Below are 27,938 nucleotides of genomic sequence, written 5' to 3'. Positions count from 1 at the left end.
TGTAGGGAGAAGGATTTTAGCTGAAACATATCTGGGAACAGTGATTTTTTTTAATATTTTAATTGATCTTCTTCAAGTCAGTTACTTTTTTACTGGGACATTCTGTTAATAAGGTTTTGAAATGAAGATAAATTCGTCGTACTGATTTGTCTTGCGCTTTTTTGCTCTCTGTCAAATATTGTATTGTTAGTTGAAGCCTTCTTTTTATACACTCCTATTTATTGGCTTCAAATACATGTCATGTCATCTTAAAGGAACGAATTTAATTTTTAAACAATGCTGACAAAAGGAAAATATGGCTATCGGACAAATCATTAGTGCATTGCGCAAACCTGAAGGAACAAAATGTTTCACTCCCTCTTTTTATCGTTCATTAAAGAATCATCAAGGTCAAACTCTCTTTTATCTCCTCTGTAAGCCAAAGGATTTTCTGATGTCCGTTCTGCTATATCTTCCTTAAGTTCGTCATGTGTGGCTTCGGTCACTGCTTTCCCTTTTCCATAAAATATATCTTCTCTGTAGATTCTATCCTTTTGACGATATGTTCCATGGAGCTGTAAGCAAGGAAGAAAAAAATAACTACAAAAACATTTTATCTTATCATGTACTGAAACTAAAAGATCATTTTTTTGCTACCAGGAAAAGTTGAAATTCCCTGCTACTAAGAAACCTTGAAATTTTTCAGACTACAAATGTAAAATTGGGTAGTTATCACAGTTTTTAGCTATTGTACGACAACTTTTATGTCAAAGCCATTTTTTTGCTACCAGGAAATGTTGAAATTCCCTGCTACTAAGAAACCTTGAAATTTTTCAGACTACAAATGTAAAATTGGGTAGTTATCACAGTCTTTAGCTATTGTACGACAACTTTTATGTCAAAGCCGCATTATATGTTGCTTCTATCATTGCTTGCAATTTTTCAAAAAATATTTTGTCTCTGTAGATTCAGTCTTGTTGACGATATTTTTCATGGGGGTGTGAGCAAAGATAAAAAATAACTCAAAAAAGGTTATCCTGTACAAAAACATAACATTAATATTTTGCTACAAGGAAAAGTTAGAAATTTCATGCTACTAGTAACACTAAATCATTATTTTGCTATAATTTGTCAGAAGCCGTATTGTGATGTCTTAATCAAAAGACAAGGGAGTTATGCACGACTAATATTTACGAAAAGGTGAATTTAGAGGATGAAAATTTAATTGAAAAAACTGAAGAAATACTTAAAAAAATTAATATTAGAAATAATGACAATGATAAAAAGTTCCCTTTCCTATATTGGACTGTAAAATTTCACAAGAATCCCCCTAAACCACGGTTTATTGCTGGAGAAGCTAGATGTCCAACCCGCATTGCTGCTACTGACCTCTCTTTAATTTTAAAGGAAATTATAAATAAACTTAAAACCTATTGTTCTGGTATTAAAAAAAAATTCGAATTTTAATCCATACTGGAGTGTTAATAATTCACTGCAGGTGATAGACTCTTTACCAATGGTTTCAGCTAAAAGAATTGAGTCTTTTGATTTTGTGACAATGTATACTAATTTATCACTTAATGTAGCGTTAGAAAATTTAAAAACGGTTATCAAGAAATCATTCCTCTGATCTAGTAAGAGGTTCTTAAAAACAGACACTTATAATAAAAAAGCTATATGGACAAACTGCTTTAAGGCTAGAGTTAGCTCGATATGTTACAGCTTAGATATGATTTTTGATTTATTAGAATTTGTTTTATATAATACTTATATAAGATTTAATGGTAATTTGTACAAGCAAATCGTTGGAATTCCCATGGGGAGGAATGCCAGCCCATTTATAGCTGACTTGTTTTTAAGACAACTCGAATATAAATATAGGAAGGGATAATTAGCTTAGCCTGAGTGAGATAAACTGCTATGCGGGTATATTTCAATTAAATATTTTAATAGATAGAGTCGCTTAGCTTAGGCATTTAATATAATGCGTCCTGAGCAGCCCGCTTTCCATAATTCTTTATTCTAGTTTCCATAACTCTGTACTAAAGTATTGTATTCTCATGAGAGAAATTGTTTTACAGAGAAATTGCCTACGGATTGGTCTGGGTACCCGGCTGACTGACCGTATTTCAAACAGTAGGTTGTACGAAAAATGTGGTTCAATCACGCTTTCTATGGCTATAATGAAAGAAAGGTTGAGATGGCTAGGCCACGTTCTGTGGATGAAGGATGACAGATTGCCAAAGATTGTCCTTCTTGGCCAACTTCTGGGGCTACAAGAAAAGCAGGTCATCCTCGTCTGGGTTGGGAGAATGTCATAAATAAAGATTTAAAGGAAATGGGAAGTTCCTGGGAGGGTGTAAAGAGGGAAACCTTGAATAGGTTAGGTTGGAGGAGGAGCGTGCGTAGCTGTGTTGGCCTCAGGCGGCTTGGTGCTGCAGTGGGTTATTGTAGTAGTAGTAGTAGTATTTTCATCATATTTTGGTATATTCCATTACGATTAACCTAGCTTCACTTCTTGAGTGTGGTCGATATAATACGCAAGTACCGCAATAGCAATATATCGAATTTCTATTCACCTCCACTTAAATAAATAAATCAAGGAAAATTACCTTATCCCAGAAGAAAATGTTGAATCCAAAATTGACGTGAAAATACTGGTGATGATTGTCATGAAAAATGCAATCTGGTTGCCAGGGTTGCCACCAATGTGCTTTAAAGTTGATTCCTGAATGATCAATTATACCGTGGTAATATATGTATGAAAGCAGGATACACATAGTTGCTAGAAAAGAAAATCAGGGGATTGACAAACTTCTGGTATATAAGACAACTTGTCACAGCACCAACCCCCCTGAGGCCAACGTGGCTGTGTGTACTCCTATACGCTACCTGTCTTCAGAGTTTAGACTTTAATCCAGTTTGAAAGTGCTTTAATCCCTCGAAATTTTTTGCGACCTCTTCCTACCACGCTCAAGGATATCCTACCTTTCTGTTTGCCCTTTGATTGTCAAAAAGTACAATTTGTGGCAATCTATTAAATCCAAAGAATTTCTTTTTATGCTGATTCTTTATTAGAAAAATTGGTTAGTTTTAAGTTTTCCGTACGAGAGCTATTATAATAAGAAAATCTAGATGATTTTGGAAAAGGGGAGAAAATCATCGCAAAAAGTCTTGCAATCTCCCTGAAAATTGCACCACGAAATTCAACATGTCTAAGGAACCTAAATATGGGTTTCAAGCTTCAGGGCCGCTCAAGGGGGAGGGGGTAACCAGGGCAAGCTACCCCGTGTGCCGTGGCTGGGTGCCGTATCTGAGGCTTCTGTGGATCAATTGTTTATCTTTACGTAGGGGGAGGGGGTGCCGTCAATAATTTTGCCCCCAGCTGCCACCAACCCTGGGAATGGCCATGCTAGCTCTTATCTATCAAAATGAGACATTTTGGTGGTAAATTTTTTAAAATCGATGGTTTAGACTACCAAGAACAAGTGAAACCACGCTGCTATAAATTACCGTTTTCATAATTTTTTTTTTGCGGAAAAATAGTAATTTGGCTCGAATGTAATAAAATGCTACAAAGAAAATGTAGTCCATAAAAACTGAACCGTTACTGTGGACAATTGAACCAGTAAAATTAAGGATTATAGAAAATTGCATTGCTGGGCACCAGCTATTAGAGCGTAGGTGCATCTTCTATGAGGAATAGTGCCTAAAGTATAGCAAATTGTATGCTTAGGCCCAAATTTTCAAACTTTCCATGCGAGGTATATCTTAAAAATAAGGAGAGAAGATTTAACCCCTTAAATTTTTCATTTGGAGGAATGTATTTAGCCTGCTCTATGGGGAAAAGCTCCTTTTTGTGGCACTTTGAATGTATTTGGAGGAATGAGCCTGCTCTATGGGGAAAAGCTCCTTTTTGTGGCACTTATAGCCATCGCAAATTATGTCTGTCTGTCTGTCTGTCTGTTCCGGTTTTGCTAGTTTAGGCACTTCCAGATAAGCTAGGACGATGAAATTTGGCAGGCGTATCAGGGACCGGACCAGATTAAATTAGAAATAGTCGTTTCCTCGATTTGACCATCTGGGGGGGGGGGGGCAGTGGGGGCCGGTTAATTCGGAAAAATAGAAAAAATGAAGTATTTTTAACTTACGCACGGGTGATTGGATCTTATTGAACTTTGATGTTTGGAATGATATCGTGTCTCAGAGCTCTTATTTCAAATCTTGACCGGATCTGGTGACATTGGGGGGACCTAAAATCTTGGAAACGCTTAGAGTGGAGGGATTGGGATGAAACTTGGTGGGAAAAATAAGCACGAGTCCTAGATACGTGATTGAAATAACTGGAACGGATCCGTTCTCTATTGAGGAGTTGGGGGGAGGGTTAATTCTGAAAAACTAGACAAAAATTAGGTATTTTTAACTTACGAAGGAGTGATTGGATCTTAGTGAAATTTCATATTTAGAAGGGCCTCGTAGCTCAGATATCTTATTTTAAATCCCGACTGGATCCAGTGTCAATGGGGGATGGGGGGACCGGAAATTTTGGAAAACGCTTAAAGCGGAGAGATCAGGATGAAACTCGGTGGGAAGAATAAGCACAAGTCCAAGATACGTGACTGAAATAACCCAACCGCATCCGTTCTCTTTGGTGGAGTTGGGGGGGGGAATAATTCGGAAAAATTTGAAAAAATGAGGTATTTGTAACTTACGAACGGGTGATCAGATCTTAATGGGTTTTGATATTTAAAAGTATCTTGTGCTTTACTAATCTTATTTTAAATACCAACCTGATATGGAGACATTGGGGGGGTAGTTTGTTGGGGGAAACTGGAATTCTTGGAAAACGTGGAACGATTTCCACGTTTTCCAAGAATTCCAGGTATCTTACGAATGGGTGATCGGATCTTAACGAAACTTGATATATAAAAGAATTTCATGTCTCAGATGCTCCATTTTCAATTTGAATCGGATCTGGGGACACAGATAGTTGGCGGGGGAAACAGAAATCTTGGAAACCGGAAATCTCGGAAAACGCTTAGAGTGGAGAGATCGGAATGAAACTTGATGAGAAGAATAAGCACAAGTTATAGATACGCGATTGATATAATTGGAATGGATCCGTTCTCTTTGGGGGAGCTGGGGGTTGTTAATTTGGATAAATTGGAAAAATAGAGGTATTTTTAACTTAAGAACGGGTAATCGGATCTTAATGAGATGTGACATTTAGAAGGAAATCATGTCTCAGAGCTCTTATCTTCAATCCTGACCAGATCTGTTGACATTGGGGGGCGGAAATCTTGGAAAATGCTTAGAGTGGAGAGATCGGTATGAAACTTGGCGGGTAGAATAAGCAAATGTCGTAGATACGTGATTGACGCAACCGAACTGGATCTGCTCTCTTTGGAGGAGTTAGGGGGTGGGGTAAAGTGTTTTGGCGAGTTTGGTGCTTCTAGACGTGCTAGGACAATGAAAATTGGTAGGCGTGTCAGGGAGCTGCACAAATTGACTTCATAAAAGTCGTTTTCTCCTATTTGACCATATGGGGGGCTGAGGGGGGGAATATTAGAAAAATTGAGGTATTTTTAACTTACCAGTGGGTGATTGGATCTAAATGAATTTTGATATTTAGAAGGACCTCGTGACTCACAGCTCTTATTTTAAATCCCGACCGGCATTAAGCCTCTGATTTTCCTTTTAAATCAATCTATTGATTCTTAGAATTTTGCTAGAGCTCAGACCATATGAGCTCTTGGCTCTTCCGACCTTGTCACAAGTGCCATATGAGCTCTCAGCTCTTGTTCATTGAAGAATGGGTTTTTTCGTTTTTTTTCTACTGGAAAATGTTAGATTTAAATATCGAAGCATTTCAGTAAAAAAAATTCTTGAAATACTGTTATACAAGAACAGTAATTTAGTGAAAAGGGAAGGAGGGTTGACGAAGTCAGTTTTTTTGTATTATCCTCATATTTATGGTAACCCCAAATGGTATATCCAAATCGTACAGGTATTTAATTAAAACTACATATTTTTTAAATGAACATAAAGAGTGACATTACAATTTTTAACGACCCAAAACCCACTACCCTCTCAATATTCCAACCTCTACGCTCCCCTTCCCCCAAATACTTAAAGAACGAAACTGTTAACGCAATAGTAGCTGAGAAAACAAAACAGTTTTTATTACAATGCTTCGAAGAAAAAGCTGTTGCAGCTATTGCGAGTCTATATTTCTTATATTTCTGTGTTCTATATTAAATAATAAAAAAACAGTCTTTCAAGTGAAAGTAAGGCGCAACATTAAAACTTAAAACAAACAGAAAGTATTACATATATGAGTTGATGCGCCCCTCGTCAATATCTTGCTCTTTGCGCTAAAGTTTGAATTCTGTTCCCATTCTTCAAGAATGGCCCCTGAGTCACAAAGGTCGTTTAGTTAGAATGAATAGCTCTCTTGAAAGTACTAAAAAAAAACTTAAGCGTAAAGAGTGAGATATTGACGAGGGGGCACGCCCCCCTCATATGTGTAATAATTTCTGTTTGTTTCAAGTTTTAACGTTGCTCCTTACTTTCAGTTGAAAAAACTTGCCTTTTTTATTTATTTTCTGATAGTTTTTGGAATAATGCTGGAAAATTCGGCCCCCCTTCATGGCAAATTCTCTTCCCCCATGAAAAATTCATCCATGGAAGGATCCTCCCCCGTAGCCGTCTTCAAACACCAAAAACAAGAAGAACAATAGGAAATTTCTCAAGACGCTGGGAAACAAATTAGAATGAATATTTCGGCCTTATGTCCAAGGGCTGTCCTCAGCAATACAAAAATATATAAGAAGAAAAAACTTACAGTAGGATAAAATCATTAAAACTAAAATGAAAAATTCTTCAAAATAGTCCCAGCATCCTTACCTCAGTGAAGTTCAGCCAGGACTGATAAATAAACTGTGATGAAACGAGGCAATTTATTGAAATAAAAGAGGATTATTTAAAACACGTGTATACAAAACATGTATACAAATATTAATGAAGCAGAATCCGAATAATTATTAGAAAATAAAACAAACGAAAATTATGACTTCATAGATGTTTCAGCAACAGGATTAAATTGCGACGTTTTAATGACATTGGTTAAACTTTGTAACAAGTACTCAATGTATTTTCAATTCCGTAAATCTTTCTACCAACAAACAAATGGCTTACCTCTGGGTGTTCCTCTCTCCGGGCTACTGGCGAAATATCGAAAATTGGGTATTAAATTCGTATTTTTTTAAACACATCTTTTGGGGACGTTACATGGATGACGTGATTTCACTTTGGAACTATGAGGAAAATGAACGTAGGGTTTTTTTTATCATCTTAATACATATGATAGGAATTTACAGTTTACCTTGGAAATTGAAATTATAAATAAAATCTCATTCCTAGATGTGCTAATTATTCGTAGCTTAGATAAACTCAATTTTACTATTTACAGGAAACCAACGCAAAACAATAGATATTTACATTTTAAATCAAACTACCCCCCCCCCACAAGTTAAAAGAGCTGTTATAGTATTTTCGTCGATCGTGCCTAAACATTTGTTCTGATTCATACTTCACAGCTGAACTAGACTTTATCAGGGACATACTTTTTTGGAAATGAGTATCCTCTTTTATTTATTAATAATACAATTAACCGTAGACTGAAATAACACTCCCGTAACATCAACGATAATTTACCATGTGAGAATCCTGATAAGCCCCAAAACATAATTTACCTCCCATATATCCCAAAAATCACTAGGAATCTTAAAAAAGTATGCACACAAAATAATCTGTATCTTGTATTTACCAATAATTTGAAAATCATAAATCTCTTAAACTCTGGTAAAGATAAAACTCCAGTTACTCGCCAAAGAGATGTCTAACAAATACTATGCGACTGTGGCAAATTCTATGTAGGGAGAACTCACCATAATTTAGAGAAATGCCTACAACAGCATAAGGATGAATTCACCAAAGCTCTGAATTCTAATATTACTTCTGTTTCTTTTGATTCTGCTTTAAGCAGCCATGTTCCTGAAAATCCCAGCCACAAAATACTTTTGAAGAATCCGCCATTATTAGCAACGATCTAGACATAAAGCAAGTAGTTCGAGAAGCAATTGAAAAGATTAATAATAATAATTCCTTAAATAGAAACTTGGGAGAATATTCACTAAATGCTCTATACACAAATTTAATTAAAAATGACCTTACGAAATATTATAAAAAACCAATAGATATTAACACAGACCCTGTCACAGATAGACCTATGAGATCAGCAGCCAAAAAAGCAAGGCTGGCATTAAAAACGAGTTTTTAAATCATTCTTTTTCATTTCAATGAATTGCCTCGTTTCATCACAATTTATTTATCAGTCCTGGTTGAAATTAAATAAAAAAAACAAGTTTTTTTAACTGAAAGTAAGGAGCGACATTAAAACTTAAAACGCACAGAAATTACTTCGTATATGAAAGAGGCTGCTTCCTCATCAACGCTCCGCTCTTTACGCTAAAGTTTGACTCTTTCTCTCAATTCTTCTTTTTAAAACAGTAAAAAACTTTAGCGTAAAGAGCGGGGCGTTGATAAGGAAGCAGCCTCTTTCATATACGAAGTAAGATGCAAAAATGCAAAATTCCACATTTTTGTAGATAGGAGGTCGAAACTTCTACAGTAGGGTTCTCTGATACGCTGAATCTGATGGTGTGATTTTCGTTAAAATTTTATGACTTTTAGGGGGTGTTTCCCCCTATTTTCTAAAATAATGCAAAGTTTCTTAGGCTCGTAACTTTTGATGGGTAAGACTAAACTTGATGAAACTTATATATTTAAAACCAGCATTAAAATGCGATTCTTTTGATGTAGCTATTGGTATCAAAATTCCATTTTTTAGAGTTTTGGTTACTATTGAGCCGGGTCGCTCCTTACTACAGTTCGTTACCACGAACTGTTTGATTCCCTGAAGTAAGGATGCTGGGACTGTTTTGAAAAATTTTTCATTTTAGTTTCATTGATTTCATCATGTTGTAAGTTTTTCTTCTTATATGTTTTGTCTTGCTGAGGACGGCCCTAAATATTCATTCTAATTTGTTTCCCACTGTCTTGAGAAATTCCATATTGTTCTTCTCGTTTTTGGTGTTTGTGATGGAAAGGCAGTGTGGTGTTTGTCACTATTTATGTAGCCTTCTTCCCTCGACCCCCCCCCACCAGAAAAAATTCCCCCCGAAAAAGTTTCTATTCTTCCCCATAACCAAAACAAAAACAGTTTTTATTACAATGCCTTGCAAGCGAAGAAAAGAAAAATTAAGAACTTAAAATAGAAGAAAAGCAAAGTTGCAGCTATTTTGAGTTTATATTTTGAATATGCTCATTCTTTTCTTCTCACTGATTGGTAAAGCTGCCTTCTATAAGTTAAGGCTACTGACTTACCTAATCTAACCAGTCTGTAATATGGGTGCCAAGGGTATAAAAAAGGTCTTTTTTCATTGTCGAATATTTGTCGTTTTGTTCTTAAATAAAAAGCTGAAATCAAGCTTGAAGAGCGGGGGCTTGACAGGGACCCGGGCTTTCCTTCGAAAAAGTAGTCTTTCTAATACCTCTGTCTTGCTCTTTAACATTGGAAAGATTACCCTGTTTTGCAGTCAATTTCAGCAAAACATAGAAAATAAAACTCAACTTTTTCTTTATTTAACTCAAAAAATACATAAACAATATTATGCCCCAACAGAGAGCAGAGCTCGTAAGGCTACAGAGAGCAGAGCTCGTAAGGCTACAGAGAGCAGAGCTCGTAAGGCTACGAGTATAAAGAAATAACTTACTCCAGTGAACAGGCATTGTATACATAGGCAAAATCTGGACGAACTGCATATTGACAAACTCGACGGGATGAATGGCTGTCACTGAAAAGGCTGTTGGCTGTTTGTAATAATGATGCATCTTATGAAAGTTCTTGTATAAGAAGGGGGTATGGTAAGTCCTGTGGAACCAATATGTTACATAGTCCTAAAATATTAAATAAAATAACGGTCACTCGAAAAGCTCTTGTTTTTTTATCTTTTCTCAGTGGAATTGTCACTGGCAACCTCGGTCAGATAAATCACCTCGCTACATGAGATAACTTTTTAAAGCAGCTACTAAAGAAATTGTTCGAAGCCCTTGGAAAATTCCTCCTTTTGCTTCTGTACAGTCAATTAATTTTTCAGTTAGTTCCTTGTATTCGTTGTAAAATGTAATAACCAATTAAATATACATAGGTTCTTTAATATATGCATACGAGTACCGAATTCTGAATGCATAGGGAAAAGAAACTTGAAGCTGGATTATCTGATTGGGTTATATTGAACCTTGGGTTATCTGAAGGGAATATTTATCACTGATATTTGGTGTTCTCGAGCAAGGAGTGTACTGAGATTTCTAAGTTAGAGGTATCGCGGGGTTTTCTTTCAGGCTTAAATTCCACACGACTGTGTGTACCTTGAACCCTCCCTGGGACTGGGATGCCAAAAGTTGGCTTTTAACTTGAACACACTGTGTTTTTAGCAGTGTTGGACATTCCAGCGCTAAGATTAGGCAAAGTTAATTCTGACACTCGTGAAGAAAGACTTGTGTTGAGAAGTGTTGTGTTTTTTTTGGAATTTCAACCATGTTTTGCTTACTAAAAATGAAGCTTTTATTTTTTCTGTTTCTTTTTTAATTTATTTTCTTGTTTTGTCCATTCTTATTGTTTTTATTTTTATTACTTTTTGATTTAAAATTTGTGTGACGGTATTATTGAAAGGTAGATTGACGTTTACCTATCGATTTTAGGAAAACTTTAACTAAATCCCTTTATAAGAAGGGGGATAAGATTGAGCATGGTAGTCATAGAGACATTACTATGATGATACTTTTGAACTTAGGAATGGCGTAGATGAAGTCTCAAGGCAAGAACACGGGGGTTTTAGGAAGTAAAGAGTATGCATTGACCCAAATTTCACTTTTAGGTTAATATTTGAGAAGTGCCTGAGTCATCAGACACCTTTACTGCCTTAGTGGAGGTCCTATCCTTGCATGGTATATCAGATAAATATGTTGAAGTGATAAGTATGTACGAGAATAATATTGCTGCGTTTAAGGTCGGAAATGAGGTTAGTAGCTGGTTTTTATTGAATCAGGAGTTAAGCAGGGTTGCGTTCTATACCCTTAAGTTCTCAGCCTTCAATAGAATAGTTAAAGCTGGAAGTTTATTGATAGATTTTAGGCAGCGCAATTCCTAAGTAAAAAGTAATATAAATCGGCGAACTAGGGGAAAGTATATATTTTAAAAAGAGAAAACGACTCAGCTATCTCATCAGTCCACGAAAAATAAAGCAAAGATCACTAGGTTAATACGGATAATTTTGATAGAACTTGCCCTAAGGAATACGGCAAAGGCTATGTGCGAGCACGGTATGAAATGGGAGATGAAACTCTCCTAGATTGAAATTACGCAGATAAATTGAGCGTAAAAAGGCTATCATTTTTGTTTAGATAAAAATGTTAGCAAAATGAATGTTTTTTCAATGCTTCAAGAGTTAAGGATGAAAGAACAGGTTTGAAAATTAATGTTAAGAAGACTAGGTTGCTTAGACTATTGATAAATATAGGTAAACAGATGGTATTGGGTAAAGATAAAATCAATCAAGTGGATAGCTGAACTTGGCTGTCTAGTATCAAACAGTTCGTGGTAACGAACTGAAGTAAGAAGCGACCCGGCTCAATAGTAACCGAAACTCCAGAAAACGGAAACTCTAAAATTCTCTTCAATGCAACCGGATCAAAATTTTGAGATAGCCATTCTGTTCAACTTAGTCAAAAACCTGATAAATATGTCTTTGGGGACGGCTTAATCCTCCACAGTCCCTGGGGGAGGGGCTGCAATTTCCAAACTTGACCATTGTTTACATATATTAATGGTTATTATGAAGTGTACAGACGTTTTCAGGGGAACTTCTTCGCATTGGGGTGGGGGTGGGTTAGGGGTAGTGGGTTACGTGGGAGGATCTTTCCATCGAGGAATTTATCACGAGGGAAGTGAATTTCCATGTAGGATTTTCTAGTATTATTTAAAAAAAAAACAATGAGAAAATAAATAAAAACAATTTCACTTGGCAGTAATGAGTAGCATTAAAACTTAAAACTAACATAAACTATTACGTATATAAGAGGGTTCGTCTCCTCCACAATACCTTGCTATTTACGCTAAAGTATTTTTAGTATTTCAACTATTTTAGTATTCAAGTATATTCTACGGCCTTTGTGATTCAGGGTTCATTCTTAAAGATTTTGGATAAAATTCAAGCTTTAGTGTAGAGATCGAGGTATTGATAAGGGAAAAAACCCCTGATATACGTAATAAAAATACACAAATAAAGAAGTTCGTTACGTAAGTTAATTTGTAAGGTACCTATGTTTACTTCTAACAAATCTTTTGTACAAAAATAAAAAAAATATAGTTGCATTTTTAAGTAACCAAAAATTGGAGGACAACTAGGCCTCCTCTCCCACCCCTTTTTTTATCGAAATCGTCCTATCAAAACTATGAAAAAGCCATTTAGCGAAAAAAAATTAATAACAATATGCAAATTTCGTTTTAATTATTCATGTGCGGTGAGCCAAAACCTAAACATACATTAATTCAAAAACGTTCAGAAATTAAATAAAAAAAACAAGTTTTAACTGCAAGTAAGGAGTGACATTAAAACTTCAAATGAACAGAAATTATTCCGTATATGAAAGGGGTTGTCCCCTCCGCAACGCCTCGCTCTTTACGCTAAAGTTTGACTCTGTCACAACTCTACTTTTTAAAACAATAAAAAAAAATTTGCGTAAAGAGCGGGTGTTGCGGAGGGGACAACCCCTTTCCTATACGGAATAATTTCTGTTCGCTTTAAGGTTTAATGTCGCTCCTTACTTGCAGTTAAAAAAACTTGTTTTTTTAATTTAATTATTAGTAAAGACGATGGTCACAGTGAAGATGTTAAAAGGACAGTAACCAAGGTCCAGGTTTTTTTTTTCACGGTTGAGAAAAGTTTGGAGGAATAGGAAGAAAAGTCTTCGGAACAGGATCAGAATATTTGAAGCTACAATGATGACAGTAATTAAGGAAGATTTTCTTAGAGAAACATTCTGCGGGTAGTTTCGGGTACCCGTTTGACTGACCTTTTTTCAAAGAGTGAGCTTTACAAAAAATGTGGTCCTATCCCACTTCATTGGGCTATAATGAGAGAAAATGGGGGATGACTAAGACACATTTTGTGAATGAAGGAAGACAGATTGGCAAAGGTTATCCTTTTTGCCATCCATTAAGGGTGAAGGAAAAAGTAGGTTTTTCTTGAATGGGATGAAAAGAGGTCGAAATAAAGGATTTGAAGGAATTTAGAACTTCTTGAGAGAGTGTAATGAGGGACACATTAAATAGATCAGAATGGAAGTGGGGCATTTGCAACTGTGTATCCCTCATGTTACTTGGTGCTATAGTGAGTTGTTATTAGTAATATTAGTGTAAAATTTGGCCTAAAAAAATTATTTAAGCAGCTCAAAAGTTCTTCATTTTATTCCCTGTAAGTTGATTTTTATTCATTTTATTCCCTGTAATTTATTGCAGGAAAAAAAAAGAATGAATTTAGTTCCTTTTAGAAGACTTATGGAAGTGAGAAGAACTTTTTTATTTAAACCCGTTTAAAGGTAAAAATTTACATTTTGTTTCATCCGCGTTAAATATTCTTGTGTAATTCCTCATCGATCAATAGTTTCAACATTCATATATTTGGTGGCATTAATTGCGTCCCCTCCCCCTTAGAATTTTTTCTATGAATTGTGTTTAATGTTTAATGGTGGAACTTCATCTCTGTTGAGCTCTTTTACTGTCCACATATACTATATTTACATTTTTATCCCTTAAACTTCTGGCATATCGTATTTAAAAACTTGTCAAGTTTTGGGGGAAACATGTATTTTGCTGGGTAGCGCAATGTTAAAATGACCACATTTGTCCATATAGTATGAAAATTTCCTGTGCTGGACCGGTGGATTGATCAATGCCTAAACATAATCCAGAATTTAATCCCTAGTGTGAAACACCGTAGGAATTGCAGAGAGGTTCTAAGTCTTGCTTAAAAGCTGAAATTGAACAGAGAGAAGAAACGACATTGCTGAGTATACATGCGCTATAGTGTACGCATAGTGCCTTCGGGTATTATTTGTGTGTAATGGGTCTGAACACCACTGAGGATATTCTCGTTGTTGCTGCTTTTCCATCATAACAAGGTATATTTTTTAGATTAGGCTCAAGTTTTAGAAAAATCTAGTGGAATGACGAAGTAACACCTTCACCACTCAAATTAGTAACTGATGCAGAACCAAGAAAATCTTGGTTTTCTGAGGTGCTACTGACACACAGAAATAGTTGTTCAATGTTAGAAAACCCACCGGTTGGCCAGAAAAATACAAACATTTAGGGTTTGGTGTTTATTTTTTGACAATGATTTGCTGAAATTGTTCCCGACACGGAACAGCCACACCATTCTGGAGCGTCTGAGAAACATAAGGGCCGCAGAAAAAAAAATCTCTAGATTTTCTTTACCATGTCTTGCTTATAGTGTTTGAAATGAGCCAGTATTTCAACAGCTTTGAAATGAAGCAAGAATTTTAGTAAAATATTTTAGTTCAAATAATTGGCCTCAGTTATTGACAATTTTCTTCAATCTGCCCTTTTTCTTACTGTGTCTTAACAGATTGATTTTCATCACTGACTTTTCAGACAGTTCATGGTAACGAACTGTAGTAAGGAGCGATCCGGCTCAATAGTAACCGAAACTCTAAAAAACGGAATTTTTATACCAATAGTTACATCAAAAGAATCGTATTTTAATGCTGATTTTAAATATATAAGTTTCATCAAGTTTAGTACCCATCAAAAGCTTATGAGCCTGAGAAAATTGCCTTATTTTAGAAAATAGGAGAAACACCCGTTAAAAGTAATAGAATCTTAACGAAAATCACACCATCAGATTCAGTGTATTAGAGAACCCTACATGTATTATTATAGGTTGCATAAAACTTGAACTAGTGGATCTCAAAATTCCAGTCTGTCATATTATTTAGTTTATTTTTTATTTATTATGAATTTCTTTAGACCATTTACGAGTCACAAAAGCAAAGAGGTCCTATAAAGCACACCTCAACTAGCCAAAAAAGAGCTTAAAATAACAATAAAAAAGCTTTATGAGTTATCTTACCACCATGACGAAAGCAACAGGATACTGTAGTATATACCACAACCAGCCGTAATCTTCAATTTTGAAGTAGACCGTGGACCACCCTCCGTTGATGACCCAACATGCGATGATACCCGAAATAATTGAACCAATAAACAAAGATACTGATCCAAGGGTGATTTCATGCCTTTCCAGTTCTGGAGGCAACCATTTTTGGGGCTGGCATTTCCATTCCTCCGCTCTGTCCCTTTGCCTCACATAGTAATACCACTGCAAAATTATGAGAAAATTGGGTATTAGCTTCGTTCCCAAAATTTTATTACTTTTGCTAGCACAAACGAAAATATCCTTAAAAAGTATAAAAGGGGTGGCATAGCACGGTTGCCATGTACACATGCTCATTTTGTAAGCAAAAACAAATTCCTTACAAAAGCAATTTAAACCCTCTTTAAACTCTCTGTCACGAGAGGGCTCATCTGAGAGGAAACTAAAAGTTCTATTGCACTTCTTAAGTAACCAAAAAATTAGAGGGCAACTAGACCCCCTCCTTTGCTCATTTCTTCCCAATGTCACCGGATCAAAATTTTGAGATAGTCATTTTGTTCAGCATAGTACAAAATATAATAAAATATAATAACTATGTCTTTGAGGACGAATTAATCCCCCACAATCCCCGGGAAAGGACTGCAAGCTATGAACTTTGCCCATTCTTTGCATATGGTATTGGCTATTGGTTGCATATAGTATTGGTTATACATACGTTTTCAGGGGGGATTATATAGGGCGGGGGGTACGTGAGAGGATCTTTCCTTGGTGGAATTTTTCATGGGGGAAGAGAATTTGTATGAAGGGGAGCGCTGGATTTACCAGAATTATTTATAAATACAATGGCGAAAGTAAAACAGTTCAAAATAGGGATGAAACCTTTTAATTGACAGTGAACAGATATAAAATTATTTAACTGGATATTTCGAACACACATACAGTGTTCATCATCAGCAGTAAAACTCTGATGTTTTACTGTAAGTAAATGTTTTTGTAAGTAATTTGGAGCTCTGCGAGCTCTAAGTCTTGTATTAGGAAGGATTGGGGGGTTTTCTTTGAAGGGGAAAGAAGAAGTCGATGATAGTCAGAAAAATTGATTGAAGAAAAAACAGGTTTAATTTCTATAAAGCAGTGAACAAAAATTAAATATATAAACTACACTTTAACTAAAAAAAATTAAAATGCTCCGAATATTTCGGCCCCACGTCCGGGAGTCTTTCTCAGCAGAAAAAAAAGAAGAAAATTACATACCGACAATTTAAGACTTTTTTTTAAGACATCATAAATAAAATGCCTCGACAAATAAAACACCACAAAACATCTTCATCGTAAGTGGTATAGGACGTCCCCAGTATAATTTGTATAGCTCTTTTTTGAATGCTTTCAATTTTAGAACATTGGGATTTGGTCAACTCAGGGTGTCAGACAGGGCAAGCATATTCAAGACAAGGTCATATATAAGAACAATAAATTATCTTAAGATTCTGGATTGATATGGAGAACTGTTTGAGAAGGGAGAAAGATTTAAGGAGAAAACCACCTGTTTAAATAAGTGAAAAGAAGGAGACTTATTTAATGACTTATTTCAATGATTTGAGGTCATTGTCCAAGTGCACACCAAGCAGTTATTCTCCGTATTATGAAGTACGAATTGTTTTCTGACTTCACACTGTCCAAACTAATTTACCCCATCCCCCTCTTATATGCAAATATATAGCCCATATTATATATTTCCCATTTATTCTGTCACTTGTCTTTGTCTTGTCTCATGCTAAGCTAAAAGAAACGAACGAAGAAACCGCTCTGTTCTCCAGTTTTACATAGCGTCAACTTGAGCGAGTGGCGTACTAGTCCAGGACTTTTAGGGTTTGACCCGGACAAAATTGCAATATAAACGAAAATGGTACCAAAATGATCAGAAAAAAATTCTGTACAACATACTAAAAGTCCCCATAAATCCGAGTGGGGCGAGTACCCGAAAAACAGGGGAAAAGGGGGAAATGCGGGGGAAAATGGGAAAAATGTCGAACATGCCCAGAAAATAGTTTAAAGTGAGTTTTCTGGGGTTTTCACATACGCTGATTACGAAATTGACATCTAAAATTCAGTATAGAAAAAGAGTACTACGGAAAACGGGGGAACAGGGGAAAGAGGGGAGAAAAGAGAAGAATACAGGGTAGGGGTAGAAAGCGGTTTGAAAGATATTTTCTGGGGTATTCCTATCTGGTGATTACGAAATTGAGAAATAAAATGATATAAAAAAATCAATTAACATAAAACGGGGAAATGGGGGGGGGGAAAGGGAAATATACAGGGTAGGGGTAGAAAGCATGTGGAAATGTGTTTTCTGGGGGTTTTCTATCTGCTGATCACGAAACTGACCCCTAAAATGAAGGAAAGAAAACGAGAACCATGAAAACCGAACAAAACTGGAGGAAACAACGGAAAAGGGGAAGGGAGGCCTGACTCCTGAGCCAGCTGCTAATGGCTAATAAGTAGGCCTATGGACAAAATAACTCGCTTAAGTATCAAACTTGTACTTTCTTGAATCACAGACATTTCTTACAACCATTTGAATTACTAAACATAAAGAAAACAACCGCTTGGCAGTTATATATAAAATGGCTATTATATGTAAAATTTGCACTTTCGAAGGCAGTATAGTTGACTTGAAAAACACAGCATTGATATCACTAGTCGAGCTCCTCGTCTTCGACAATCTCGTTGTTCCTGTTCAAACAGTTGATACCCTGACATTCTCCGCACGCGAACGTACACGCTAATCCATTTTTCTTGCAGCTGCATCGCGAGTTCTCGCAGCCTGTCTTACAGTTGCATCTCACGACACTCAAAAGAGTCTGAGGTGCGGGCAACAAATGGGTCATCACAGGTGAGTATTTATGGTCTCTGAGGACCCAACCCCAGTCAGCCGGGTCGAGGTCAGCTGGTTTCCCTTTCCAACGGGATACCTGGAGGCGCACTCGCTGGGAGTGGAATGAAGCTGCAGCTTCGGTTGGCGGAAGCCTTTCAGGCTTAACAAACGCCGTAGTATTAGACGAAGAAACTTTTTCCAAGAAAATTCGATGTCGCAGCTTAGTGAGATCTTCGTTTGGTCGTGCTTTATACAAGCTGAGGAGAAGATATTCACCCGCTTTCACAATTTCATCTTTGGACGATGATTCATCCAGAAACACTTTGCATTTTTTTCTGAACACTTCGCTCTTCTTCAAAAGAGGTAGCACAGCTTGCTTTCCAAGTCCGAAAACTCGTGAGGTCGTGTCACATCCCAAGAGTGCGTGCCCTACCAGAAGCAGCCTGGATACTTCTCCCATTTTTTTTTGCACTTCGTTGAGGCACCAGAACCGTGTTATCGCTTCTTTTGCGTTCGTTGACGATTCGAAGTAAAGTGTTTTTGCATTAGGCGGGAGGTGATACAAGAGTAGAATCAGAAGGTCAGTGTCGTTGCCAAGAACTATTGTTTCAGAGTTTTCTGCTTTCGTTACGGCAGTCTTCACGATTAGATAGTCAGCATCGTCCTTCGTATGGACGACTTCAAATCCTTTGGCTCTGAGTTTTTCCTCGATGTAGCTTATAATTCGCTGTTTGTTCTGAGAGTTGCTCAAAAACTCTTCCTTCTTTTTCTGGAGCTTCATCCCTAAACTGAAATCGATCACTTGATGCTGGCTTCCCTTACACCGTCGGTTGTGCGTAGCATCTTTCGTGGTTGGACCAGCGCTGTATCCAACGAAGACAACAGTAGTGGAGGTACAGCGTCGAGTAACGGCTTAGTACTGAAAGAAGAGTTGCCGATACGCAAAATTATGCTTGACTTAAAAAAAAATCTCGTCGTACCTTGATTTATCCTGCTACCATGTCACATGTGTAAGCATCCATGCAGACTGGGGACTATTGGATCCGCTAGATGTCATTCCGTCAGGATAGGTTTTGTCGTCGGCACTGGAACTCCGCGGTGACTAGTCTACCTTGCTTCTCTTACTGGATGTCGAATTAGAACAGGATTATGTTGACGAACCCACGCGCTTGTCGATAACGGCGAGGAATACGGAATAATGTAATTTCAGTATTTTTCCGTATTTCTTTCTCGAATTTTTTTTTCCTTTTCCGAACCTATGGGGTAGCCGAACCTCTATAGATCTCCTGTATTTGTTCTCGAACTTTGTTTTAGATGTCAATTTTATAATCAGCAGATAGAAAAACCCTAGAAAACACATTTCCACATGCTTTCTACCCCTACCCTGTATATTTTCTTTTTTCCCCTCCCTCCCCCCCATTTCCCCGTTTTATGTTAATCGATTTTTGTATATCATTTTATATCTCAATTTCATAATCACCAGATAGGAATACCCCAGAAAATATCTTCCAAACCGCTTTCTACCCCTACCCTGTATTCTTCTCTTTTCTCCCCTCTTTCCCCTGTTCCCCCATTTTCCGTAGTACTCTTTTTCTATACTGAGTTTTAGATGTCAATTTCGTAATCAGCGTATGTGAAAACCCCAGAAAACTCACTTTAAACTATTTTCTGGGCATGTTCGGCATTTTTCCCATTTTCCCCCGCATTTCCCCCTTTTCCCCTGTTTTTCGGGTACTCGCCCCACTCGGATTTATGGGGACTTTTAGTATGTTGTACAGAATTTTTTTCTGATCATTTTGGTACCATTTTCGTTTATATTGCAATTTTGTCCGGGTTCGACCCTTTTTTGAGCTAAAAGTCCTGGACTATACAATAAACAAATACCAAAATTCCTTCCCCTTTCCCCATTCATATTTGTAAAGCCTTATTTTTAACGGAGGGGTATTTTCTAGGGGTATTTTCTGCGGTTTTTTTTCAGATGGGGGATTTTCTGGCGGGGGAGGTAAACGCCGGGGGTATTTTCCAGGGGGAGTAGGCTCCACGGGGGTATTTTCCGGAGGAACTTTACGGGGGATGTTTTCCACGGGTGGGTATTTAAAGTGGCTACGTGGCTGCAGCTCATCCTCCCCCAATCACTTGCTACTTATGAAATGCTAAAAAGTGCATATAAACTAATGTTGGTGCATTTTGTTAAGTTTTTTTTTATAAGCCCTTTTGAACAAAATACCCAAAATGATGCGGAATTTTTTGAAGATTTGTTTTTATTCTTTGCAATGAAGTTTTCCAATAACGAATCTATTCAGCTCTTTTGTGCATTTTAAAGAAATATGTTGGGAATGAAGAAATATTAATGGAACTTTAGAGCATATCAGTTTGATGGAACCACGTTGATGTTAGAAAATGTAATCGCAACAAATTCGACAACTTTCACTTCTCTACTTATTTTTTAATGTTATAATAATAAAAGAACAAATTACTTAACTATATATTGTTTTCAGTAAAGTGCGTGTATCAATCGCGCTATTATTAGAGTGTAAGGGGGGAGGGAATTTCCCACTTCATAAATCTAGTAGTTTCCGTTCGTTTGAGTTTTTTTAGAATATCAATTTTATTTTTGGTATATTCAAAGTTCAATATTGGTTTTATTTATTTTTATTAACTCTAATATCTGCTTCTTTTAACTGCTTTATCTCTTATATTGTTTATGTATACCTTTGTAATACAAACGGGTCCTGCAGTTTTCTCACATTAAATGTTTTAATGTTTTAAAGTTTTAATGTTGCTCCTTACTTTCAGTTGAAAAATTTGTTTTTTTATTTAATTTCTGATCATTTTTTAAATAATGCTGGGAAATTCGGTACTTCTTTCATGAAAAATTTCCCTTCCCCATGAACACTTCCTTCATGGAAGGTTTCTCCCACGTAAACCTTCATACAAACCGATTCTTTTGATGCATCTATTGGTGCCAAAATTCTGTTTTTTAGAGTTTCGATTACTATTTAGCCGGGTCGCTTCTTACTTACAGTTCTTTACCACGAACTGTTTGATAGTACAGACACGAGACATGTTGCACCTCCTTATAATCTTAAAAAATTTTTGGATTGACGGAAAAAATTTAGTTCTTTACTCTTTGACTGCCCCCTCCAATCACTGCCAAGACTTTTGCAAAAAGATAGATATTTTGCAGCTTTTTAAGCCAAAAAAGGGAAGGATTTTTGATATATGTAATTGGATTGTGAAAAGTTAGGCCTCTGGAACTTACGCAAACAAGAAAATTCGTGACGTGGTGCCAGATCGAGCTAAGTCTACGCTGTGGACTAACTTGATGTAAAAATAAGCTAAGTCTCACCTATAGAGATTTTCAGTATAGTTTTAAGTTTAATTAAATAAAAAAAACTAATTTTTTTAACTGAAAGTAAGGAGCGACATTAAAACTTAGAACGAACAGAAATTACTCCGTATATGAAAGGGGCTGTTCCCTCCTCAACGCCCCGCTCTTTACGCTAAAGTTTGTCTCTCAACTCTAATTTTTAAAACGGTAAAAACTTTTCTCTGATACACTAAATCTGATGGTGTGATTTTCGCTTAGATTCTATGACTTTTAAGGGGTGTTTCCCCTTATTTTCTAAAATGAGGCAAATTTTCTCAGGCTCTTAACTTTTGATGGGTAAATCTAAACTTGATGAAACTTATATATTTAAAATCAGCATTAAAATACAATTCTTTTGATATAACAGTTGTTATAAAAATTACATTTTTTAGAGTTTCGGTTCCTATTGAGCCGGGTCGCTCCTTACTACAGTTCGTTACCACGAACTGTTTCATTGGTGAAAAAAAGATGCATCTTGACTAGGTTGAAAAAAAAAAGTAAAATTGCGACTCAGGGCCAACATCAGGTAAGTCAAACTTTAGACTGACATAGTGGAAAAATGAGCGAAGATCTAACTTTTTTTAAAGTCTACCTGAGTTCCAATGGGGTACTAAAACGAATTTGATCCAATTTGCACTTAGTTTTTTTTACAAATATTGAGAAACAGCTAATGACTAATTGTTCATTTTACTCCGTAAATCGCGGCAAATTTTATCCCCTCGTTACCAATTTCTCAGCTTTAACAAAATATAATATGAAAAAAACTTCGTCAAGGAGGCACACTCGTGCCTCTTTAAAGAGGCGAACCACGACAATGTTAAGCGATCTTCGGTTAATTAGGACTGCCTCTCCTAATTCCTGTACGTTTTAAGGTTCGACTTTGGGACGCAGACTCTTTAACTCTTTAAGAAAACGAAGTTTTTTCATATTTTGTGAAAAAAACCGCCCGGTAAGGGACTTGAACCCTTGACCTTAGGATTAAAAGTCCCACGCTCTACCGACTGAGATAACCGGGCATGTTTGAAGTCGAAATACCTGCATGTGTATAAATATAACTTTTAAATAACTTTTAAGAATTTCAAAAATTAACATGGGCTCTTATGGGGAAATGGGTTTTTCTAAGCCAGAAAATCGGGGGGTTAAGATTTTCCGACGAAACTTTCCAGGAAAATTAGTCGGAGAATTCCGCGTCGAATGAGTCTTCGTACACCCAGATCCGATGTCGGCTGTGACCTGTAGGCGTGGCGAACAAAAAACAAAAGGAGAACATGAACATTAAGTGGCTATGCGTGATTTCTGGAAAACAGGGAAGGAGTTATCTGATCGAGCTGAAATTTCGCGGATACGCTCCTGGGCCCTAGGGGACCTTAACTTGTGAATTTCAGCCCGATCGGACAACGTTAAAGGGGGGGGGGGGTGGGGTTGGGGGGTCGAAACTTTCGGCCAGATTTCCCCCTGAGAAAGAAAAGTCGGAGGGGGATGAAATTTGGCAGGTTTCTTAGTTGGAGCTCAGGCTACGAAATGCATCCCTCCCCATCCCTCTGCGACCACTGGAACCGAAGATCGCTTAACATTGTCGTGGTTCGCCTCTTTAAAGAGGCACGAGTGTGCCTCCTTGATGGAAATTTCTTGAAATAATAAATGAATTGAAATAATTGAATGAATTGAATAAATGAATGAATTGAAATAAATGAATTGAATAAATGAATAATAATTGAATTGAAATAATAAACAATGAAAGCTGAAGGGTTCAGCTTGCTACAAATATCGTGCTCTCTACAGATGGAAAAGAGGACAAAAAAGTAGTAACTGAGTTGCAACTGAACAGTTACCGAAACTTTAAGGAAAGTGGATTCCTCTAGCATTCAATTACTTGAAACATACTAAATTTGGTAGCTTAGTTTCCATCAATACTAGAAACCACTTTTGAGTGGTGTTTCTTCCCCCCCTTTATATTGATACTGTAAATTTTTGTGTATCCTTTTCCTTTGCAAATATTCTTTTATTTGCCAATATCCTTTTAGTTGATAGCTATTTGATGAGCTTCACATCGAAGCTAATTTAAATATGTATTTCTGATTGTATTTTCGGATCGGGGGTATAAGGATATGCACGAGACAATAGTGGAAAATTATATTAGAAGTATTTTTCACTTTTCTTCAGATTGCTGTTGGTCTTTTAGGTTTATTAGATTACTTCCTCTTTGTCTCTGATACACTGAATTATTACCTCATTAGTTCTTAGAATTTTCTAGTGCCTCCCACTTTGACGGCAAGATATATTACGCTTTATGATATTCTTTTATTAATGGTATAGCTTTTCTCTATTATTTTGGCTTAAAGCATTGTTGTCAAATACTGTTTGGCTTCTATTGGAACTGATTTGAAAATTGACGAGAAAAAATCAAATAAATCAAAGAAATTTTCCCTCCCCCTCTCTCTATTCTTTATTCTCTCTCTGTCTCTCTGATTTCTTTTTGTTAATGAATGTATCCTAATCAGGTTTCATTGCTCCAAAGAATATTAACCTACACCTCAAAAATGGACTATACAAAGTATAAAAGCTCATTTTCAGAAAATATGCCGAGCTGAATATATAATTGCCATTGGTAGCAATGGCAAGAATGCATACAAGCATTCTCGTTCTGCTACTCCGACATGAGAACGTTTGGCAACTTCCAAAGACACTAAAAAATAGTTTAAATAAGACTGTTCCTTATTACTATTATAATTTTGTCTCTATTTGAAGTATTGCTGTCAAATATTGTTTGGTTTGAATTTAAGCTGGTTCAGATTTTGCTAAGTGAACAGAATAAGCTCATATGAATCGCGTAAATCTCAATCTTTCTCTTTCTTTCTCTCTCTTGCTATTTTAGCACTTTCTATTTTAATTTTTTTTTGTTTATAAGTATATGTTATGCTATTCTTTGGTTTCCATTGCTTCGAACGGAATAAGTACTTACGTTGCAACAGGAGGATTATGAGTATAATAGGTCATTTTCAGAAAATATGTCAGAAAACCCCTCAGCATGGAGCAGAACAATGTAATAAAATTAATTTTAAATAAATATATAGCTTTGATTTATATCAAAAAGATAATAAAGAAGAAATAAATATAAACAAACATAATAAAATAGTACATACGTGAAGAAATCCACCGACTCCGAAAAAGGTAATATAAGAGACAATAGTGGTAATAGTACAATAGAAACCTAAATCCTTTAGATGAAAATGCTCCAAAGAGAATTCATCATTGTCAATGATGTTCATGGTCTCATTCTTATCCTCGTTCCGATATCTTAAGAAAAATGCCAAGAATAACATCCATTCACCTAAAATTAAAACAAAAAGCGTATCTGTTTCATGATTTTGTACATTCTATTATGTTTGTATGATAGTAAAAATCGCATTCAATATTCCCCTCAGATTGGCAACAAAACTGAATAGGTAATATCTGCCAAGTAAGGCTATTCATAATAAGGTCTAGATTCCCATTTTAGCGCATGTCTAAGCTTAAAATAAGGGAGTAGACATAACCACAGGAGGGGAGATGGTGTCCTCCTCCCATACAAAATTTTTAGTTTTTAGGACTAAACCTGTAGTTTTTCCGAAACTACCTGCCCTCCACAAAAAGTCTAGCTTAAATCCCCAAGCTTACGTTCCTCAAACAAATTATCATTCAAGAGCTGGTAAAAGGTAAAGGAGATAAAAAAGAACGATAAGCAATGAAAAAAAAGTAACAAGCATAGTTAAGTAGAATTGAATCTACGCTATTATCCTCCACCGTAAATGAAAGTAAAAGTTAATTAAAGAGCAGCCATAGAGTAAATTATAACGGATTTTGCTAAGTACTCATGAATAAAACAACTGAAACGAGGCATCAAACAAAAAGACACTTAATTTTCATTTCATTATTCATTTCATTATTTCATTTCTTAATTTTCATTTCACCTGAATGAATTGGCTAGTTTCGTTTTGTTTTATCTATGAGTCTTGCTTAAACTTCGTTGAAGTGGTTCTATCCTGCTGTCTAGCACTATGATAAAAGAAAGAATTAAAATGCTAATTATGGGAGGGGATGCAGTGACCCACCGTGATTTTTTGTCCCACCTTTCCTGATTTTTAAACTTTCTTTTATATCTGTTTTGTTTTTAAATTAATAGAAGTATTTTTTGTTTTATAAAGATTTAAAAAAAGGGTACACTTTGTTATTACAGCATTTTTTCTGTAAGCTTATTTTAATTGCGTGTGTTTAGCTGAGAACGGTCCTTTGATATAGGGCCGAAATATTCATATGATGTTTGAGTGAGTTTTATTGTCTTAGAAGTTACTTGTTGTTTTGCTTGTTGTTTGTTTTTATGTGGGAAAGGTAGTGTGGTCTTCGTTGTTATTTACAGAGCAAGTCAAATAGTGACAATCAAAACCTTAAAACTTTTAGTTATTTCATTCAGAGAAGCAAAACAAAAACATAAAATATGCATAGAAAGGATAGCATTTTTGAAAAAAAATTAATTTTTTAAGGGAAAAATGGCTGCCACACAAAAGCTTATGTGAATAATCACAAGTGGATGATCACAATTTATTGAGAACGTAATTGTCTTCTGAAAAGTGAACACTTTTCTATCCGTAAACAGTTTAAAAAATTAAAAAATTACACGTCAGATGTGGCATTTGAGGGAACATCTTTGGCAGACTGTTTCTTGGGCAATGGATTTTCGATAAAAGGGAAAAATATAGGTATTCTTGATGTCCGAAATTTACTATTAGAGTTCAAAACATATGAGATCCGAATATTTCTTTGTCCCCTATTCCACCAAATATATAGACTTATTAGGGTTGATTTTAGTAGAATGTATGTTCATATCTGCTAAGCAAATTGAATAGGCTTTCAAAAATAATAGGGGTTAGTACACAGATGGATTTTAAGTTGATTTGAAGGGGGGTTGTATGTGGATATCACTGAATATATAAATTGGTTAGAGTGTGAAAAAAGTTGTGAAGGCTTAAGAAAACGTTTAGTACAGGGACAAATAGGCTTAAAATTAGATGGATATAGAAGGCTATAGGGGTTATTACGGGATATGTGAATTGGTTAGTATAGACTGCAAGAATGGATTATATATAATCACAAACAAACAAAAAAGGTGCAACAACAAATACGAGTCAAAGGCTCCATAGTCTATAAAGTAGGGGAAAGATAAAATTACTTTTTAAACTGTGGCTCATTAACTATAAAGGGAAAGGGAGAGAGACACAGAGAGAGAGAGAGAGAGAGAGAGAGAGAGAGAGAGAGAGAGAGAGAGAGAGAGAGAGAGAGAGAGAGAGAGAGAGAGAGAAAGGGTTGGGGGAGAAAGTGAGAAAGAATTAAAATATATTTTGATCACAAGGCAAAAACTAGAGTGGCTTCAGAAGGCACATATAAGCGTGAAGTAAGCTGATATGAATTAATACCTGAAGAAAGTTGTGCAAGTCTTAGAAAATGTAAAGAGTTAGCACGCGGACAAATAGCTTTGCGATTAGGATTCATTTAGTGGGATTCAGTAACATATAACTGGATGTTTAAATTGGTTAGGGGGTAGTTAATTAGATCATACGCATACATCTTTCAATGGAAACAATGGGCATTAGTGTCCTGAACCTCAACTAGATTTTTGAATGCAACCCCACTATATCTTTGAAGCAAGTTGAGCAGGCTTAGGGAAGTCATCGGTCTCAGAACATGGACAAAAATGTTGCGATTCTGGGGGATTTGAATCATTTTTTTTAAATACAAGATTAGCAAACATGGTCAAGTATGTGTGTGTTGGGGAGGAGACGGTTAGTTTACTGCGAAAAAGATTATATCACGAACAAATCAGATCATCTTACGTTAACTGTAGATTAACTAAAAATTCTTGGCCCTACCAAATTAATAGTTTCTTTTAGAGTTGTGCGCCTGGTTAAAATATTAAATAAAAAACAAGTTTTTTTAACTGCAAGTAAGGAGTGACATGAAAACTTAAAACGAACAGAAATTATTCCTTATATAAAAGAGGCTGTCCCTTCCTCAACGCCTAGCTCTTTACGCTAAAGTTTGACTCTGTCACAACTCTACTGTTTAAACAATTAAACAATTGGCTTCTGAGCTACTCCAGAAACGATTTGTTAGATAACTTCTACTGTCATTTTAGGGTTTAATAGATGAATATTTACCTCTAAGCGTTGCTCCAAATGTGAATACGGCAAAAGAGACAATAAAAGTACCCAAAAATCTGGGTATCTTCGCCCATACTTTATCCAGTGTTTCTGAATATTTTTCTATCCATTTTGGAGCGAATGGGTCGTTTGGAAATTCTTTTTCCACTTTTGGATATTCTTGTTGTATTACCGTTTTCATTGTAGTTATCTTTTCACGGCATATTTAAGACTGAAGTCTCATC

The 27,938-nt window shown here is 36.1% G+C and overlaps 1 protein-coding gene across 1 annotated transcript; it reads right to left on the bottom strand.

Annotated features, from left to right (window-relative positions):
* Positions 1 to 243: 243 nt before the first annotated feature.
* LOC136036473 (uncharacterized) lies at positions 244 to 27,938 on the bottom strand. The gene is made up of 6 exons (XM_065718733.1): positions 27,712 to 27,938; positions 24,664 to 24,851; positions 15,255 to 15,503; positions 9,816 to 9,999; positions 2,592 to 2,764; positions 244 to 554 (listed from the first exon to the last, which is right to left on the bottom strand). The coding sequence occupies exons 1-6, from the start codon at positions 27,893 to 27,895 to the stop codon at positions 351 to 353; spliced, it is 1,182 nt and encodes a 393-aa protein (XP_065574805.1). The 5' UTR covers positions 27,896 to 27,938; the 3' UTR covers positions 244 to 350.

The sequence above is a fragment of the Artemia franciscana genome, chromosome 15, assembly GCF_032884065.1.
Source record: "Artemia franciscana chromosome 15, ASM3288406v1, whole genome shotgun sequence".
Lineage (NCBI taxonomy): Eukaryota > Metazoa > Arthropoda > Branchiopoda > Anostraca > Artemiidae > Artemia > Artemia franciscana.
Note: the sequence above shows the minus strand (reverse complement) of the source record. Positions and strands in the feature narration are given on the sequence as shown.